General features: G+C 42.0%; 1 protein-coding gene and 1 pseudogene across 9 annotated transcripts in view; one reads left to right on the forward strand and one right to left on the reverse strand.

Annotated features, from left to right (window-relative positions):
• Positions 1-20,545, reverse strand: part of Sptan1 (spectrin alpha, non-erythrocytic 1) — a 68,840-nt gene that overhangs the window by 40,982 nt on the left and 7,313 nt on the right. For all 9 annotated transcript variants that reach the window (XM_047525266.1, XM_047525264.1, XM_047525273.1 and 6 more), the window contains exons 2-14: positions 14,666-14,905; positions 13,429-13,554; positions 9,345-9,485; positions 8,988-9,134; positions 6,826-6,959; positions 6,511-6,655; positions 6,277-6,431; positions 5,475-5,610; positions 2,886-2,987; positions 2,070-2,207; positions 1,023-1,133; positions 427-504; positions 131-286 (exon numbers count right to left, since the gene is read on the reverse strand). In XM_047525266.1, coding sequence (XP_047381222.1) covers positions 131-286; positions 427-504; positions 1,023-1,133; positions 2,070-2,207; positions 2,886-2,987; positions 5,475-5,610; positions 6,277-6,431; positions 6,511-6,655; positions 6,826-6,959; positions 8,988-9,134; positions 9,345-9,485; positions 13,429-13,554; positions 14,666-14,902 — 1,806 coding nt within the window. In that variant the 5' untranslated portion in view covers positions 14,903-14,905. The remainder of the gene's footprint in view (positions 1-130; positions 287-426; positions 505-1,022; positions 1,134-2,069; positions 2,208-2,885; positions 2,988-5,474; positions 5,611-6,276; positions 6,432-6,510; positions 6,656-6,825; positions 6,960-8,987; positions 9,135-9,344; positions 9,486-13,428; positions 13,555-14,665; positions 14,906-20,545) is intronic.
• LOC124964746 (U6 snRNA-associated Sm-like protein LSm2) lies at positions 3,997-4,523 on the forward strand (annotated as a pseudogene).

Below are 20,545 nucleotides of genomic sequence, written 5' to 3' on the forward strand. Positions count from 1 at the left end.
GAGCTGCCCCCCTAATTATCTTTATGAAGGGGGGGGGTTTGCATAAAACAGTTTATGTTAAATAGTTCAGTTTGTGGAATCCTGCTTCTTTAGCCACAACTGGTTTACCCAAGTGCTAATGGCATATTACTTTATAGGCTTCATCGGTGGCAGTTTTCATCTTCTCATTGACCCAACTCTTGAGTTCATCAGAATCACGGAAAAACTGTTGCAGGTGGAAGGAATCAGCAAGTTGGGCCCTGCGATGCATGGCTCGCTCGTGGAGGGCATTACGGCGGCTCAGCAGCTGAAAGACAGGGAGCCCTGTGAATCTTCAGTTCTTATTCCCAAAAAAATGTGCAGCTCAAGAGGCTGGACTGCAGTGACTGTCTTTGAAGATACATCTGCATACAGCAAGGAAGGAGCATGAGAAACCCTGGAACTTACAGCATCTCGGCGAGTGGCCACGTCATCCATCGCGTAGTGGTTGTTCTGGATTAGCTTGGTTGCAAACTCATCCAGTGCCTAGAAAGGAAGAGGAGAGTTATCACTGTGAGCACTATTCCTCCACCTGCCTCTAGACAGGTCACAAAATGCCCCAACCTCAACATGAGCCAAAGTTCACCCTACAGTTGACAATGACAATATTTTCCCATAATTTGGAAGGTTTTGCTTGATATTTTTAGCCAGAGAGAATAAGACTTCTCACTGCATTTAAACCTAGAGATATAAGCTACAGTATGAGGACCCGACAAGCAGCAGACAAAGGTTAACAGCCTTCTAATTCTTGCTTCTAGGATGTGTTTTCAATAGAAAACTAGTTTTAGTGAAAGGGAAACCTCAATTTGTAGACACACATCAAGTAAGTGAATTCCTTCTATAAAGCTGTTACATCCTGCACAAGATGGGATTTTTCAGGAGATTTTAAAGCACCTCCAGGAGTCCCTGCCCAAAGCCCCTTCATTAAATTGGCTCAGGAATCTTTTAGGAAAAGAAGAAATTCCTGGTTACTCTAACGATGACGTGACAATAAGAAATCTTACCGTGATCTTTTCCTCCTGGGCGCTAAGGGACTTCTCAAAGTCCTCATGCTTCTTGAGAAGCGCCTCCACACTATCCAAGGAGTCTCCCAAGTCTTCATTCAATAGGAATGCCTTACAGAAAGAAATGAGAGTTAGAATCACATCCCATTCTTTGATCTTCTATGACTCTAAAGTGAAGGATAGGGCTGGGGAGATAGCTCAGTCGGTAGAGTGGTTGCCTTGCAAGCACAAGGCCCTGGGTTCGATCCCCAGCACCGCAAAAAAAAAAACAAAAAAACAATAAAGTGAAGGATATTTTGGTCAAAATGCAAAAAGAAGAAAAATGATTCTATGGCCTTTAAACCTCTGAGATCTCTTCTGGAAAGTTTAAAGTCCTCTCAGATTCACTTAAATTCATTCCAGTGGGGCTCAGGGTGTAGCTCAGTGCTAGAGCGCTTGCCTAGCATATGTGTAAGGCCCGGTTCAATCACCAGCATAAAAAACAAAAAAAGTAAAAACAAAACCCAAGTCAGCAACACTGCTGTGACATCCTTGTTTCATATTCTACTAAAACCTTTTTTCAAACAGCTTTTGATGCTGCTCTTAGATTTAGATTACGCAAAATGCTAATTCTAAGAACTGAACCCTCCTTTTCAAGCCAGATGCAGTGGTGCATGTCTGTAAACCCAGCAACTCTGGAGGATGAGGCAGGAGGATCACAAGTTCAAGGCCAGACTCAGCAACTTAGCAAGTCCCTAGAAAACTTGCTGAGGCCAAAGAAAAGAGTACTAAGGGAAAAACAAAAACAAATGAACAAAACCCCCTCCTTTTCAGTAGAAAGTTTTACATCCTAATAATCTAAAAAAATAGGGCCTTTTCCAAGTGCCCTGCCATCTTAGCAGGGAGGGATGCTGGCAGAGCCAACAGAAGCCTACTCAGGCTTCTGCTGGCTCTGCTTGAATCAGAGCTGAAATGCCACTGAGTTCCTGAAACAAACTAAGCAAACCATAAGAGAAGTGGTCGGCACAGCCCTCGTTCCAGAAGCTTGCAAGGCTTCTGCTCAGTTACCTCTTGCTTGCTCATCCAGTTGTCCACCTGCTCAGTGTCACGGTAGAAGAGCTGCAGGTCCATGCACTGCTCATACTGCTGCCTGCGCAGCTCCCACAGTTCTAGCAGGGTGGCTCTCTCGTCCGAGAGGATGGTCAGCTTGAGGGACAGGAAGCAAGGTCAGCCTCATGCTTTCTGGTCAGCCACAGCACTGTCTGGGGATTCTAGTACTCATGCTAACCTTCAGGCCCTTTTCTGATTTGTAGAAGGTAAGGAGTTACACGCACTTGTACGTGTAAGCCTTGTCTCAAGAAATAGAGCGCTGTGTACATGTACATTAAATGTAAGAGGGATGGCCCTGTTCTGATTAACCTGGAATTAATTTATTGTCACATTATCACAAATGATTTTAGGTAAAAATGCCAAGTAGACTTCTAGGTGGAAGCAAAAAGGCTCCAAGGAACTCTCAACTGAGAAACGTCAGTTGAGTGGATGCTTCATAAAATCTGTTCAAGAATGCTCTAGATTCATGTTGTAAACACCTATTTCCTCTTTGCTCTAACTATAGAAACCAGACTAGCTTTCTGTAAAGTCCCTTTTAAATAAGAAATATGTCACATAGGTCCCAAAAAGAAGTTGTCCTTGGGACCAATCAGCATACTGTACACATACATACACTTTTTTAAATTTCTCAAGGGAAAAACTGCTATTTTGTAGGCAGAAGCTTGGGCCATGTTCTCATTCATGATGGTGAATGCCACTTTTGGACACTGAGGGTCACATAAGAGCCTTGGGAGCCTGGTTTCCTTTTCATGAGCCCCTTTGCCCCTCTCTCACCTTCTCCCGTACTTCATCCGAGGCATAGTGACCAGCAGCCAGCAGGGCCTGACCTGACTCCTCTGCAGACTTAAAGCTGTCTTCATGAGCATCGATTTCACCCTGTAGAGAAAGAGGTAGTTTATTCCCAGCAACTTGCAAAATAAAAATAAGTTGCTAGATTTCAAACAATCATTCCAAGTCAGACTACCACATATATCAGTTTGGGTCATCAAACATGAAAGCACCACTGACTGAGAAGTCCTTTCCACTGGCTCTGTAAGCCCCACCTGTCATTCATCAGGTTTCCACCTGCCTATGTGTCTTCCACATGACAAAGGGATTTGTTTACTATGATTTTCTAGTACCTTGTAGGGTGAATCCCTTCCCTCCCCGACCATGTTCTTCAAAACTATCTCAATTGCTGAGCCAGTGAGACCCTGACTTAAAATAAAAAATAAAAAGGTTGGGATGTAGCTTGGTGATAGAGTGCCTCCATGTTCAATCCCCAGTACAAAAACAAAGAAAAAAAATTAGCTATTTTTGAACTTTTTGTTTCCAAATATTTTTTTAATCAGCTTATTTATTCCACATACACATACACCCCTGGCTGGACTTTTGACTGAAATTTCATTGAATGCCCAGGTCCTGCAGAGAATTTGTATCTTTGTAAGAGACCACTCCGTCCAAGCATTACGCAAATCATTCTGCCTATTCAGTTCTCCCGTAGGGGCTGGGGATGTAGCTTAGTAGTAGCGCAGCTGCCTAGCATGTGAGAGGCCCTGGGTTCTATCCCCAGTATGGGACAAGAGATAAGTACCCACTGCCCTCCGTATAGTTGGACGTGGTGGTACATGCCTATGATCCTTGCTACTCAGGTGGCTGAGGCAGGAAAACTAAAAGTTCTAGTTGAGGAAAACTAAAATTTAGTAAGACCCCAACTCAAAATAAAATACAGCCTTTTCCTGACTTCATGGTCCTCTGGGCTCTACCCCACCTGCTCTCCCAGTCAGTGCTCCAGCTTTCACAGCGCTTTCCTTGCACCTGTCTGAATCCTCCCCGCAGGGCCTCCAGCCCACAGTACCCAACCCTTTCCTTCCTGGCACAGCTGGCAGTGCGTGGCACCAGCACCATGCTCTTCTACTCCTTTTTCAAGTCGTTTGTGGGCCAGGCTGTGGTTGTGGAACTCAAGAATGACCTGAGCATCTGTGGAATCCTCCATTAACTATGGATCAGTACCCCAACATTAAACTAACTGACAGCAGTGTTACAGACCCTGAGAAATATCCTCACATTATCAGTGAAGAACTGCTTCCTCCGGGGATCAGTGGTCCATTATGTGCAGTTGCCAAGCAGACCAAGTGGACACACAGTTGCTACAGGATACAGCAAGGAAGGAAGCCCTGCAGCAGAAGCAGTGGTCACTGCTCCTTTTCCCATCCCTTTTCTACTGGTTACCCCAAAACCTCATTTCCCCTCAATACTTGAGGTGTTTGGTATTTTTTAAAATAGTTTTTTTCTTCTTAAAGGGATTTAGTGGATGATAGGAGTAGCTAGGAGTAGCTCTCCTCTGTTGAGAAGGGAAAGATAAATAGGCTGGGGAACTACAAAGTCTTCCCTGTCCTGAGCACATCTTTCTCACTCCTTCCCTACAGATGATGATAGAGTTTTCTAGGTCTCACCAGGGCAGCATATCATTTTGGGGATGGAAGGACTCTGTCCCACACAGGAATAAAATTTCTGATGCAAATTTGAAAAATCTGATTTAAAAAAAAGGGACTGGGATAGATGAAGTAAAGCACTTGACTGCTATGCTCAAGGCCCTGGGTTCCATCCCAGCATCTCTCTCACACACACACACACACAAAACATACTCAACTTTTCCTTTAATATCTTTCAACAAAGTTTTATAACTTTCTTCGCAAATGTCCTGCATAACTTTCTTGTAAGATTTATTTCCAAGTACCTATACTCATTTTTAGTTAGAAAACCTACCCCCTTTTCAAGTAAAGCATAGAGGGCTGGGGATACAGCTCAGCTGGTAGAGTGCCAAGGCCCTGGGTTCAATCCCCAGCACCGCCCAAAAAAAAAAAAAAAAAAGCATAGTAAGATCTTGTATAAGGGGCTTGGATTGTAGCTCAATGATAGAGTGCTTGCCTAGTATGTGTAAGGCACTGGATTCAATCCTCAGCACCATAATAAAAAGATAACTTGTCCATCTACAATATAAAAAAAGAAAAAATGTAGGAAAAAAGAATCTTATATAAGTAGTTTTCTATGGAATATACTTTGGTGAAACATCAGAATAAGAAATTTAGATTTATTCAAATCAACTATGAAATTCAGTATTTAAATACATTTTTAAAGATGGTAGAGATGGATATGCAAAATAGTGGCACCTCTACCTTGCCAAAGCTCACCTCTGCTTTTATGGGTCACAGGTTTCTACTCTAGGAGCAGGTAGAGCAGGTCTCCAGAGGTAAAACCAACAAGCCTTACAATGAAAGTCACCTGGGAATATGTCCCAATAATTTCAACTCACAGGCTTTCCAGTGATGTACTGACACGATATCTGCTAATGTTTTCACTTCTAGAAGATCCTGCTATTACCTTGTGCTCTTGGTGTCTATCCAGCAGGGCCTCAGCTCCGGCCACATCATTGGCAAGCTCATCTGCATTGATGAGGGCTTTCATCTCAGTCACCCAGCTGGTGAGGTCCCGGAAGTCAGCAAGGAAACGCTGAAGCCTTAGGGAAGCCAAAGGTATATCATTAGATGCCGCCACTGGAGGTCCCGGAGTGGAAGATGATGGCCTCCCTAAAGCTCTGAACTCTACATTCTCAGATGCCTAACCATACAAACTATAGTCCTGGGAAATAGAATATTCTCTCAATCTAGCCTGAAAGGAAAGCAAGAGGAGGTTAAATCCATCCTTTGAGACAGCTTCTATCACTATAATGCCTCCCTCAATCTTCTCACATTTTTTGCTTATTTTGTTTTTGAGATAAGGTCTCCCTATGTTGCCCAGATGGTCAATGTCCCATATTTTTAACTATACTTTTATTCCCAGGGTCAACCTCAGGTCAGTAAGAAGCATTCTTTTCCTTTCCAATACTTGATTTATTCAATTTTTATAATAGAATATTTCAATGATGCTCTAAGGGGATATTTCCACTTCTATCAGCCACAATGAAGTGAAAGGATGGAAGAATACATAAAGTCATAAACACTAAATATATCCTACACTTTATCAAGTTTCCAAAAAATGATCTGCATTTTCTTAGTAGGTGTTACCTGGCAGGGTCTATAAGACTGTTGTAGTACATAGAACTAACTGACCCTTCACTCTGCCTCCCCTCTGGATAATAGAGTCAAATGATCCTAGTTCTTAAACACTGGCAGATTATTTTCACCTGTATGAATCATTGAGCCGTGCATGTCTCTCTGCTGCCAGGGTGCGGATCTGCTCCCAGTTTGTAATAAGCTCTTCTCGCTTCACTTGGATCTGGGTGGCACTCAGTGGGTGGGACTGCTGCAGACGGTCAGCCTCAGCACACAGGGCTTTGACCTAGAAACACACTCTGTCAGAACCATTCTTGAGAACCTTTGGTAACTTATTTACAGGAACAGCTGTTTTCAAAACCAACCTTGTCCTCTAGAGCAGCAAGATCTCTCTCCAGACCTTCATGCTTCCGAAGCAGAGCCTGAACACTTGCCAGGTCTCGGCCAAAATCATCAGAGGCCATTAACTGCTCCTTTTCCTTAATCCAACTGATTGTCTCATCCACATCCCTATGGAATAGAAGCACCTGTTATCCCACAGTTATGATGACTCTCCACAAGAACAAGAACCACACAGACCAAGACTGGTCAACTCTTGCAATTTATCAGCACATGCCATGGACTTTCCTAAGCCCTTCCCAAGTGACACCCATGCTCCAGAGCCCACTCTGGGTTGGTACCTGTTAAAGCGCTGAACCTCGGCAGCCCCAAACAGCTTCCCCTGTCTCTGAAGAGCCAGTCCCTTCAGCCTCTGCCAGGCTGCGTTCACTTCATCCTGCTTGGTCTTGATGAGTTCCTCCTCAGGGTGCTGTTCCTGAACAGGGAAGAGGATGGATTTACCTGACATCTCTGGCTCCTCCAACTAATTACCCTGGAATTGGTTCCTCCAACTACATATGTAGACAAATCTTCATCATAATGAAGAAAGTCTTGAAAGAAGAAACACTTGTCTTCCATGGGAAATGAAGTGAAATGCGGTTGGGCTCAAGTGATTGCTGGTTTCCTCTTACATAGAAGGGAAACTGTTAGCAGTCCCTTGTAGCAGTTACTTAGTCTACGAAGAGGTTAGTGCAGCAGTACTGGGCACTTTGACTCCAACTCTGTACAAGCTCCATCAATATACCCAACTACTCCATGTCCTTGAAAATCTAGTATCTCAAATGTTTATAAGGTTGTTAAGCATTATTGTCCACACACATCTTCAGGGCTCACAGGTTTGTTCCTGGCTTCACACAACAGGCAACAGGTTAAGTTTTCTTCCCCCACAACCAAATTTTATTATTATTGTTATACATTTTTTAGACAGGGTCTAAGTTGTTGAAACTGGCCTCAGATTTGCAATCCTCATGCTTCAGCCTCCTGTATTATATTTTTTTTAAGTTGTCAATGAACCATTATTTGTACTTATTTATTTATATGTGGTGCTGAGAATCAAACCCAGTGCCTAACACATGCTAGGCAAGCACTCTACCACTGAGTCACAACCCAAGTCCATATTTTCTTTTGTTTTAATTAAAGATAACGTGTCAGCTTGGTGGCAAACACCAGTAATCCCAACAATTCAAGAGGCTGAGGCAAGAGGATCTCAAGTTCGAGGATAGCCTGAGCAACTTAACAGGATCTTATCTCAAAATAAAAATTAAAAGGACTGGGAATGTGGCTCAGTGGTAAAGTGCCCCTGGGTTTAATCCTTAGTAGCAATAAACAAACAAACAAACAAATAAATAACTACTTCACATAAGGTGAAGCATGTCAGGGTGTGGGGATCCCCTTGTGAGATCATGGGGTTGGCCTGACTGTTCTCCAGCACAACCTTGGGATGGCTCAAGATCTGGGGAGGGACACTGTCTCTGGGGAAGGGTAAGGTATTTCTGAAGAATGCTATTCATTAATCACCGAACAGAAAAGGGGCAATTATCAGCCACGAAGCACATCTATATATTTAAAATCTATGCCCCCGTCCCCAAAGCAAATACTCTCCACTTTCTCCTATTTAATGACTTTGGAGCAGTTGAATTCTGTAGAGGAAGCGAAGAATGAAAAAGCAGCTGATGGAACTGTACAGTGGAATCTGAGGAAATGTTGTCTCACCTGCTTAAGGGTTCCACAGCTAGTATTGTAGATCTTATTCACATTCACTACTAGGTTCCCACTGGCTCCCAAGAGAGCCCATGGAAGTGTCCATAAAAAGGAAGAGATGTATATTAACTAAAAGGAACTAATTTAAAACATTTTTATTTGTTTAAAAAAAGTAAGGGATGGCCATGTCTGTGATCTGTGACTTGGGAGGCTGAGGCAGGAGGACTTCAAGTCAGAGACCAGTCTGTGTAACTTAGTAAGACCCTGTTTCAAAATTAAAAATAAAAATGGCTGGAGATGTAGTTCAGTAGTAGTAAAGCGCTCCTAAACTCAATCCCTAGGACCGAACATAAAATTAAAAATTAAATAAAATAAAAATAAAAGGGAAGGGAGGAACAATTGGCTGTGGTGGACTTCTGCCAACACCTACCAAGAATTTGCCACCACACCCTTGTCTGAGAAACCCAGAGACCAGACTTCAGCAGCCCAATAAAAGTTTCACCCAACCCCACCCAAAAGTGGGTGGAGGAGACAGATCAAATGAACTCTGCCCTTCCTGCCCCAGGCCACAAGTTAAAAAGCTTGCTCTCAATTAGGAGTAATCAGTATGAGGCCTGACTTACTTAAATCTGAGCAAAACTCCTGGATATGCTTATAAAGACTTGCTCACTTAAAAATTAGGGGTCATCAAAATTTACTTCTGAATATATTCAAAGGTTAACATGCTGCTGCTATGAGAAGCACATAGTACACTGCTAGTTACCTGGATGAGTTTGGCAGCAAACTGGCTCACTTCATTAACTCTTTCTTCATGAGCAGCCAGGTCTGTTTGAAATTCTTCAAATTTCTTCTGTAGAACCTCCACATGTTCTAGGTCCTGGCCCAGCTCCTCAGAAGTTACAATTGCTTCCTATTCAAAGACCACAAAAGAGCCAGAGTCACAGCCCACAGCTGATAGCAAAGGTTCCCAGAAACTTATCAAGAAGCAGACACAGATTAGTTGTAGTGGACGTTTTTTGTGCAGTTTCTGATTTAAGTTACAGAATATAAGGTCCCTAGAGAGCTGCTGGAGACACAGTAGTCCCACTCCCACCTTCAAATCTTCCCTCCCAAAATGTACCTTGTCATTGATCCAGTCCATCACGTCCTCACACTCCCGCAAATACTGCACCAACTTCTGGGCCTGCAGCAGTTTGACTCCTTTCTCCCGCATCTTCTCCAAAAGCAATTCCCACTGCCTGTGCAGCTCTAGCAAACGACTCTGGATGTTACAAATCAGATTTTTAATTGGATTTCAACTGGCTCTGAGGGATCTGGCTCTTCCAAAGAGTTCTGACAAGTCACAGCTAACTCCATGGGGCTCTGAACAAAAAATATTTTAAAAAGATAATCCCTAAACTAGAAGTCACAAATTTGTAACTGAAAGTAGGTAAAAGTACATACTTCATAGTGGTTTGACTGATCTTACAGTTACAAAAGGAGCTTTCATAGATAAGTTTATTCCAGTTTACCTCAAGAAAATTACTAAATTATGATTATATATTAATCATCATATAATTAACAGTATTAATAAATGATTAAAGCAGTATTCCAAGGCCCAAAGACTATTGGCAAGGAAATAAGAAATTAACATGGAAACTAGTAAAAATTACTGATAGTTGTATTCTTAATTAACGAAAATATGGGGGAAAAACACAGAAAGAGGTCCTATAGACATCATAAATGTAAAGATCGTTAGGCACAATGGCACACTCTTGTAATATCAGTGACTTGAGAGGCTGAGGCAGGAGGATCCAGCATTGGAAGCTAGCCAGGCAATTTAGCAAGACCATCAGCAACTTACAAAACCCTAACTCAAGATAAAAAGTAAAGGTGGGCACAATGGCATATGCTTGTAATCCCTGTGACCTGGGAGACTGAAACAGGAGAATTATCAGTTTGAAGTCAGACTCAGTGACTTAGTGAGGCCCTCAGGGACTTAGTGAAACCCTGTCTCAAAATAAAAAAATAAAAAGGGGCTGAGATATAGCTCAATGGTAAAGCACCCCTGGGTTAAATCCCCAGTACCAATACATAAATAAATAAATAAGGGCTGGGGACATGGCTCAGTGGTAGAGCTCTCCTGGGTTCAATCTCTAGTACAAAAAAAAAATGAACATTATGATGTACAAGAGGAAATCTTAGGATAGAAGTAGGGCGGATGGAGTTCTGATAGTCATCAGTTATCAGAAAGGACTTCTGGCAGAAAAGGGTTTGGAGGTCTGTGAAAAAATAGTTGTGGAACATTACATCTCAAGGTAGTCTTAATTCAAACTTCAGCCAAACACATTCACTTCCCAGCATCTTTGGGTGCTCACAGCACAGGGCCAGCAGTGACTTAAGAAGTGGGGGAAACTGCTTAGCATTTCAGCTTGGGGCTGCATTCTGATATTATAATGCAACCTCTGCGGCCCTTGATGCACATCCAAGATACTGGGAATTTCTGTGCAACACTGACAGGCAGAGGTTGACCAAACAGAAAGAGTCAAACAGGAAAAGAACCAGAGTCTGGAATCCATCCATCAATGAGATGCTACTCAGCAAAGAGAAGAAAAAAAAAAAAAAAAAAAAAAAATCCTGAAAGCCAGGGGACAGCATGGGCAGTCTCTCTCAGAAATAAGAATGGATGTTTCCCCAGTAAGGAGAGAACAGTAGGAAAATGAGTGCTCACACAAGTCACTTCCGCCTGTGGGTGAAAACTGTGCCACCACTAAGAAGGAAGTGAAAGGCAATCCACAGCAACCAACAGCAACCAGTGCTCCACCTACTCGGATATGGGACCCAACGTGGGTGGCGGTGACTATGGGGCGCCACGCCGTCCGGTACGGTGTGAAAGTCTAAACCAGTGACAGACAGGTTATGCAGGACACAGACACAACCTCCACACCACCCACCTTCCTCCGTGCTAACTGCTGCCTGCCAAGCCACGTTGCAGAGTTGGGACAAGTAAGTTGCCAAGGCAGGATCACCATGGGAACCGTGAGTACCAGAGCTCTCCCTGCTCAAACTGAGAAGGAGGCAGACCAGAGAAAAACCTTCCATCCTAAATTCGTGAGACTGTTAGTCTCACAAATTTCATTTTCACATATTCAAGACTCGGGCAAGGCCGGTTTTGTCTGATCTCATAAATCCTGCAGGTAGAGAGAGTCCACCTTCACAGGCTTCCTATTGTTTGAGAGCATGAGTGGGCAGGGAGGCAGGTGCACTTCAGAAACAGTGCCAGCAGGGTGGAGAAGAAAGCCTGGTTCTGACTCAGGTGAATTTCTCAACAGAGGTATGAGCCAGCAGCTGGAGCTTTTAGAAATATAGGTGGAAGAAAAATTAAGGTAAGAACATAGGAATAGGGGCTGGGGTTGTGGCTCAGTGGTAGAGCACTTGCCTGGCACATGCGAGGCACTGGATTCGATTCTCAGCACCACATATAAATAAATGAATAAAATAAAGGTATATCAACAACTAAAAAAATAAAAATTAAAAAATGAAGAATACAGGGGCTGGGATTATTAAAAAAAAAAAAAAGGAGTGAAATAAAGACTGGAAAAAAAAGAGTAACGAATTGTGACTAGGAAAAGAAAGGAAGAGACTAAAATTCTAGTTGTATCATCTACTAGCTGTGGGAATTTGGGGCAGGTTACTCAAAACTCTGAGCTTCAGTTTCTACTGCCCCATGATATGGAGATAATAGCCACTTTGCAAATTGATTTTGAAGATTAGAGATTAGCAAAGTGTCTGTACACTAATAGCTCCTGGACAAATAGTATTTAACAGTATTTGTAATGTTGCTTTAACAAGGACACCAAACAGGGCAGAAGGTACTAATGGACATGAACAATGTCAACTTTGGGCCCTGGTCCTCCCCTGCAGATTAATTACTGAAGCTATACACTTAGTCTATTTCTCCTATTCCCCTTCTGTGAACTAATTATGCTACTATGGAGCAACCCTGTTCACTACGGGAAAACAACTTCCATCAAGGAAATAATAAGCAGACTAATTTTATTTACTTTAAGACTACATAAAAATAGTGGGGGAAAGGGCACATAAATACTTGCACTTAATTGCAGAGATGTATTACATAGCCAGAATGGGTTCAATGTAATTTAATAGTTGGTCATACAACATTTGGAACCCATTTTTATTTCCTATTTACAATCATTACTAGCAATATGTTAATAATGTTAACCACAAGCTTAAGGCTAATTGCAAGTTTTCAATGAGACTGCACAACAGAATATACATGAGACAACAAATACTTATTGTTGAAAACCACTAGCATGGATCCTAAGGGAATGAAACTTCTGAAACACATCAGGCAAGAATAGGAGATGAAACATTTCTAGCTGGGGATAAAGAATGTAGCTTTCTTCTAAATCTTCAGGATTACTTGACAGGTCAAGGCACGGTAAAGGCTGGGCCCTCAATACAACTGTGGCTTTGGACACGAAGAACCAAACAAAATGCACAGACAGAAGGTATAGCTCTGATATAGGGAAAAGCACCTACTTAGAAGTTCAGACTCATTGTAAAGAGATTTGGGTTCCCTTAATACTCTGGCATTAGAAATGTGAAACAGAGAAAGAACAATTATTGTTCTAAGTCCAAAACAAACTAGACCAAAGAGTTTGAGGATATGTGCCTCAAAGTCATATCATGTCACAGACAACAGGTGCCACAAGTCACTCCACAACGCTGGACCTTTACTGGCTTGCTGCCTAACCTCGATGAACCCCTCCAAGGGCAAGCCACCACGATTCAGACAGCAAGCTTGGAAAAACAGAACTTTCCACAGAGTAGCTGTGATTGTTCCTATTTAACTTTGCATCCTAATCCCCAAACTCTTCAATTTCACTAATACACTCTTCCTATCCAATTACCATCTGTAAATGTTAGAAATAATTGATGTGATTTCTTTAAAATAATAACATTCTAATTTGTTCTGCCAAAAGAATATTATTTCTCACTGAATACACAACACTGGTTGTGTGAATCTGTCCTGAATCATACTACAAAGGTAGGATTTGAGCAACTCCTTCAGGAGCCTACCCAGATTCTCTAAAAGGCTAGAAAGGTCTATCACTTTAGAAACCCTAATTGACACTCAAGCATGAATGTAATTCCTCCTCCTCCCAGCAAGGCCATCAGTACCAGGCACCACTCATACTTACCCGGATAGTTTCAGATGCAAAATGCCCTTCTGAGATCATCAGGTTTCCAGTTTCATCCAGCTTGACAATGGCTCCAGAGTTGGCCTGCACTTCAGCTTCAAAGGCTTGATGCTTCTGAAGTTTTCCCTGGTGGTGGATGTGAAGTGAGACAGGTGTCACTACACTGCACTCACCCCTCTCGACCCACACTCCCTAGCTAGGAAGGTACTCAGTACCTTACCCACTCTCTACAGCTCACCTACTCAAGTACTCCACTGCTCAGTGCATCTCCACTGCCGTTCTGGAAGCTTACCCACAAGGGCCTCCAACTTTGCAAACAGAATACTACAAAATATCCTAATTCTACTGTCTACCAGGAAATATGTCTTTCTGTGGACATTCAGTCCCTTCTAGAAATACAGAACGATACTGAAAGTCTTAGAAAGTCTTAGCACCCAGTGTTTACTCTTGAATAAAGCACTCACACTCACAACATGACACCTTGTTCTCCTTGTTTTAGAAGTCACACTCTGATCCTGTCTGCATTCCATTTCTCAGTACCTCTTTATTCATCAAGACCTGAACTGGGAAGAGGACTGCCCTCTCGACAAGTGCTCATCATTCTCTTTTTACACTACTTTGGTGTAGCAAGAGCCCACAGACCCAACTACTGCTCCACCTGCTACTAAAACAATTTTTAAAAGAAGTTTCTTGCCAAAATCAATGAGAAGGCTGGAATGGTAGCTTGGTGGCAGAATGCTTGCCTAGCATGCATGAGGCCCTGGGTTCCAACCCCAGCACATGCAGATGTGCACGCACAAATGCGAAGTTTACCTTTAACAAATTTACTGAGGTATAATATTACAAAATTCACACTTTCCTTTGGCTAAGACTTACTAAAGAGTCTTAAAGGGACTCATAACTATGAATCTTTGCTAGCAACAGCATTGTTAGCATGCCTTTCTCAAAAACACAGTCTAAGAACTCAGATATTCTCTGAAAAAAAGGGTTACCAATGGTTTTAAGGCAGTGGATTGAGAACCATCAGTTTAAAAGCACCCAGAAGAGAAAAATTAATACCTGAAAAATCCCACATTCACCCTTACTAAAATACAAGGGGCTTTTCAAGAACAGTGAGTCAGTCCTTCCTTATCTCCAATCTACATTCTTCCTGTTACCCAATCACTTTGTTCGATTTTTGGAAAAGAACCTTTGGGCTCTTGAATTTTGGTAGGAATCTCAGGAAGATCAAATATACCTGCAAGTTGGTTGGGTCTTTATAATTCTCATCAGAAGCAATCTGAAGTTTCTCCTGAATCCACTTCTCCAGTTCCTCAGCATCTCTTTGGAAAAATTGGAATCGATATGAATCTTCTAGCTTCTGACGCCGCAGGGTTGAGAGCTCCTTGAAGCGATGGTATCGGTCCAGGACCTGCTGCCGCCTCTCCTGGATGTCCTCAGCTGTTTCCAGCACCTTGACCCCACTTGGGTCCATTTTCTGAAAAGACAGCATGTCCTGAGATAAGTACTACAAGACACCAAGGCAGATTCAGTGGAACTAGCCTCTCTGAAGGAAAGAATGAATTATCAGAAAGTCTTAGCAGACGAATTGAGAAGATAGTCTCTTCTAAGGATGGGACAACAAAGCCCTTACTAAAACACCTACTGACCTGGGCCCCTCAGAGGGGTCAGCAATGAAACCAAAGGAAAAAGGTAAGTAGAAGAATGATGTTTTTCTTTTTGTGGTTTTTCAGTACTGAGGATTGAACCCAGAGGTGTTCTGCCACTGAGTTGTATCTCCAGTTCTTTAAAAAAAAAGGGGGGGGGGTGCTTTCTGTTGTTGTTTTTTAAAATTTTGAAAAAGGGTCTTGCTAAATTGACCAAGCTGGACTCAAATTTGTAATCCTCCTACATCAGCCTCCCAAGTAGCCGGGATTACAGGTGTGCACCACCACACCTACCTAAGAACTGTTCATATTGCCAATTCTACAAGGGTTTTAAGGATTCAAAGGAAACACCAATGATGATCCTTAGAGAATTATTGATAAGTACATTCAAAAGTCCTTTCATCTGGTCTCTGCATTTCGCTGTGTGGAGATTAGAATAAAATTACTTATTCCTTCAGTTTTTCTATCTTTCCAGACCTCAGCCTGTTATTCAATGAAAGAAGTGATTATAAAATAACTGAGTTCTCAAAATCAATACCCAACATTTATCCTGAAAAAGTAGCTGAGTTCTCAGTTATTCTAAAATGTCAAGCCACATGTCTTCTTCAGATTATCAGATAGCCTAGGTGATAAAGAGACTTAATTTAATTTGCCTGTGTACAAATAAAATCACAGTTCCTGATTTTATGGGGAGGAGTACTGTGAAAGATGTTTTTAGAAAGACAGGAGGTTGCACAGAGTCAACATCCATTTCGAGTTAACTATAAATGTAGGCTAACTGCACAGCGGTGCTTCCCTATACAATTCCATCTACCCCAACTATAAACCTTCAGATTTAGGGGGCGTGTCATCAAATTTTAATGTCAAAAAGAGAATCTGACACTGGGTGCAGTGATACACGCTTGTAATCCCAGCAATTTCGGAAGCTGGGGTAGGAGGATTTCAAGTTTGAGTCTAGCCTCAGCAACTTAGTAAGTAAGACCCTGTCTCAAAAAACAAAAAGGCTGAGGATTTGGCTTAGTGGTGGAGCACATCTGGTTCAGTTCCCAGTACCAAAAAAAAAAAAAAAAAAAAAGAGCGAGAGAGAGAACTTGACCTATGTGACAAACCCAAAATATACTACTTGTACCTTTCAAGAATAAGGCACTTTATCCTATAACTAAAGATCACAGAAGTAAACAGATAGATTAATGACAAAAAGCTTCTAAATTTCTCAGCAAGAGCCACCTTCCCTGTCTGTGCCTCAGTTCCCTAGAGTGACTAACAACAGCAGGTGAACATGACATGGTCTCCAGGCCCTTCCACCTTTTAAACTAGTCTATAGGGGGGTAAGAAGCAAAACAGGTATTATGACCCTTCCAGCTCTTGTTCTATAATGTATAAAAGATGTATACATTGTGTTACCCAGGAAACCATGGGGAGCTCTTCCTGTTGTCTGCCTGGTATGCTACAGCTAATGGAAAGGACCAGCAGGCTGAGCATCAGGGGTGAAAGTCAGCAAGGGTACTGTCACATTGCAGTGGGAGGTGACAGCACAGTGAGACTGGGGAAAACCTGTGTGCCTGATCAGCTCTGAGGTCTCCCTTCCTCTGAAGAGACAGTCTCCTCAGTGAAAGGTCCGGGAGGTGATGTTAGTTATATCATACCTTCCACATTATACTTCACACAGTCACCAGTTATTTTTGTTGTATTATTGTTTCTCCACAGTCTGATTTTTAAACTATAAAAAGAAATGTTCTTTGCCACATCACTCCCAAACCTTTACAGCTCCCTTCTGAGAGAAAAGAAGTCTCCTCTCTAGCAAGACCTTTACCACCTGGCCCAAAATTTCTCTGGTTCCTTCTCACCCATTCTCCCTACCCCACTGGATGCAGAAATATTCGTTCTTCTCCAAATTACAATTCCTTGCAAAACTACAAGCCACAAGCCCATGATTCCTTGGCCTAGAATGCCCCATCTCTTCTCTGCAGGTGATTCCTATTTTATACTTAACACCCAGATGAAACAAAGCTGCACCCTTAAAAAACGTACTTAGCCTGCTCCCTTTCCTCCTCAGATGCAATCACACTTTCTGTAGATTTGCAAGCTTCTGTATTCACTTGACAATGTACAATTATCCTGAGTAACCTCATCTTTGAATCCCTGATTTCTGGTATAAACAGGTTGTTATGACCTGGATCTGGAATATCCCCCAAAGGCTCATGTGTTGAAGGCTAGGTCCCCACTGCAGCTCTTGGAAGGTGTTCGGAACATGGGCTATAATCTCATCAGTGGATTAATCCACCAATGGATTCATAATTTGATGGCATTATTTGAAGGTGTAGAAATGTAGGAAGTGGGGCCTCCTTGGAGGAAGTGAGTCACTGGGGCATACTTTAAGGGAGACGTAATGTCCCCAGCCCCTTCCTCACATTTTGCTTCCCAGATGCTGTGAGGTGGCAGTTATGCTCCACCACTCCCTTACGCTAGGATGTTCTTCTTCACACAAGGTCCAGAAACAATGGAGTCAGATGACCATGAACTGAAACCTCTGAAACCATGAGCCAAAAGAAATGTTTCAAGTTGTTTTTCTTAGGCATTTTGTCACATTCAGGATGAAAAGTTGACTAACAGAGAGGTCATTAAGAAACACTTGATGAATGTACAACCAAGCACATACTGCCCTGAATCCACTTGCCAGGACGGAGCAAGGGCACAATAATGAAGCTTCCACTTCCCATACTGTAAAACTAGAATCCTGTCCAGGTACTAGGTTTATGACAAGGGCAAACAAAGAATGTGCTGACGAAAGCTACACAACTAGATGTCGCCCTAATAAATAAGTATGAGTTACCAATCTTGGATTGACCACCTGGCAAGTCCTCTAAGGAAGCAGCTGCTCTCTTCACTGGCACAGGGTAGAACCTTAGGGAAACAAAGCTCAGGAAGGCACAGTTTTGTGTCCCCATTGTGTGAAAAAGAATATATTGTTTTTCTTTTGTGATGCTAGGGAGAGAACCCAAGGTCTCTTACATGATATAGGTAAGCACTCTACCACTGAGCCACACTGCCAACCCTAAATATCTTATTATTTTTTTTTTTTTGGAGGGGTTGGCTGTTAGGGATTGAGCCCAAGGCTGCTTTACTACTGAGCTACATCCTCAGTTCTTTTTATTTTTCATTTTGAGACCAGGTCTCCCTAAATTGCTGAGGCTGACCTCAAACTTGCCATTCTCCTGCCTCAGTCTCTCAAGTAACCAGAATTACAGGGGTAAATATCTTCTGGTATTTTTTTAAATTTTTAAAATTTTTTATTTTTATTTTTTTGTAGTTGTAGATGGACAGCATGACTTTGTTTATTTTTATGTGGTGCTAAGGATCAAATCCAGTGCCTCACACATGCTAGGCAAGCACTCTACTACTGAGCTACAGCCCCAGTCCCAATATCTTTTGTTCTTAAAACAGACTTTTCAGGTCCATAAAACCAAAAATTAGGGTGACCTTGAGAAGTGAATAGCTAATAGCATTTAATTACTACAGGCAGTTCTGGATAACTCTGTACCCAAGTGCATCAGCCTAGTTTAGAGGAGGCTGGTATGATGGGCTAACAGATCTGGCCCCATGAGAATATTATAGGCCAGACTATAAGGGAAATGACTAAACAGACTCCATTTTGCTCTGAGACTCCATGTTATGTAGGAATAAGTTTCTCCCATGGGAACACTCTGCCTCTGTACCCATCATCAGTTACTTAGTGTGACATGTTTAACAATACAAAATGACAATTCCTATGTAAAGAAAAATTGCTCTTTTTTGATTCCTATTGCTCCTAAACAATGTACCATGTGAACAGTGATTGTGTGGATGTTAATAACCATTCTTTAGTTTGTACCTAGGTAAGGGTCATTTTGACCCACTTCCTCTGTTGATGATTTCATGATGTTAGTTTGTAATTTCAAATCACAGCAACAGACACTTATGATTGATGTGATTTTTGGTATAAGAACCCCTACAACCCTATGGTTGGGGCTGTTCTCCCAATAGCCATTTTTTGGAGCATTATGTGAGACAGTCAGCTGGTCGGCTTAATAAAGACTCAGACTTCTCAGTGGTCATTGGTCTGTTCTTAAGTTGCTGGTTTCAGACAAGGATAACTACCATTGCCAGTCATGCTTACATGAGCTCAACATGACCACTCATTTACGTTCTAGCTGTATCTCACACGGGCAGGGTCCATTTCCCAACTTGAAACACTCCCTTTACTTGGAACACACTTTTCTCTCCACCATTTAGTATCATCCAAGTCTTCCAAAGTCTAAAGCAGACCCCTTAGCCTCTGTGAAATTCACCTTATAGTGCTATCACCTTCTGAAAGTAATTATTTTTTTCTCTCTACCATATATATATTTATAAATTTTCTAAGGAGCTTGCAGCTCCTCAGGAACTACAGGAACTTTATTCACAGGCAGATTATGCACTTAGCAAATTTGGAAATAAAGAAACTACTATCACTTCAAAAACAATTTTTTTTTTTTTTTTTTTTTTGTAAGGCTGGTAATGAATCCAGGGGTGCTCTACCCTGAGCATCACACCCAGCTCTATTTTAATTTTGAGACAGGGTCTCCTAAGTGTTCCTGTCGGGCCTCAAACTATAGTCCTAGCTACTGTGCCTGGATGTTACTTTATAACTAGTCAGGAGACAAAGGTGCTCTGGAAAGCAAGTCGCAGAGCACAGAGTATTTCAGGATTCTTTCTTTGGTTCCTAAACAAGCATACATGAACCAGTGATTTTTTTTTTTTTGGTACTGGGGACTGCACCCAGGATCACCTGATCACTCCCCAGTCTTTTTTATTTTTAATTTTGAGACGGAGTATCACTACGTTGCTTAGGGCCCTGCTAAGTTGCTGAGGAGGACCTGGAACTTGTGATCCTCCTGCCTCAGCCTCCAGAGTCACTGGGATTATAGGTATGAGCCACTGCACCAGCAAGAACCCGTGATTTTTAACATGACTGGAGCGGACACACTCTTTATTGATGGCTGTTTAATTATGTATTAATTTCTTTTACTCTCTTTTCCATCTTCACTTTGGAGGGGAAAAAAAAAAGAAGGAAAGTGAGGTATTAATCATTTAAAGAAATCAAGATGGGCATGGTGGCATGCAGTTGTAATCCCAATAATTTGGGAGGCAGGAGAAATGCAAGTTCAAGGGCAGCCTTGGCAACTTAGTGAGACCCTGTCTCAAAATTTTAAAAGGGCTGGGGGTGTAGCTCATTGGTAAGAAGAGCGTCCCTGGGTTCAATTCTCAGTTCTAAAAAAAAAAAAAAAAAAAAGAAAATTGAAAAATTATATCTTTAAAATTCAGTCTTGGGGGCTGGGATTGTGGCTCAGTGGTAGAGTGCTCGCCTAGCATATGTGAGGTACTGGGTTTGATCCTCAGCACCACATAAAAATGAATAAATGAGATGAAGGTATTGTGTCCATCTACAACTA

Source organism: Sciurus carolinensis, chromosome 14 (assembly GCF_902686445.1).
Source record: "Sciurus carolinensis chromosome 14, mSciCar1.2, whole genome shotgun sequence".
NCBI classification, from domain to species: domain Eukaryota; kingdom Metazoa; phylum Chordata; class Mammalia; order Rodentia; family Sciuridae; genus Sciurus; species Sciurus carolinensis.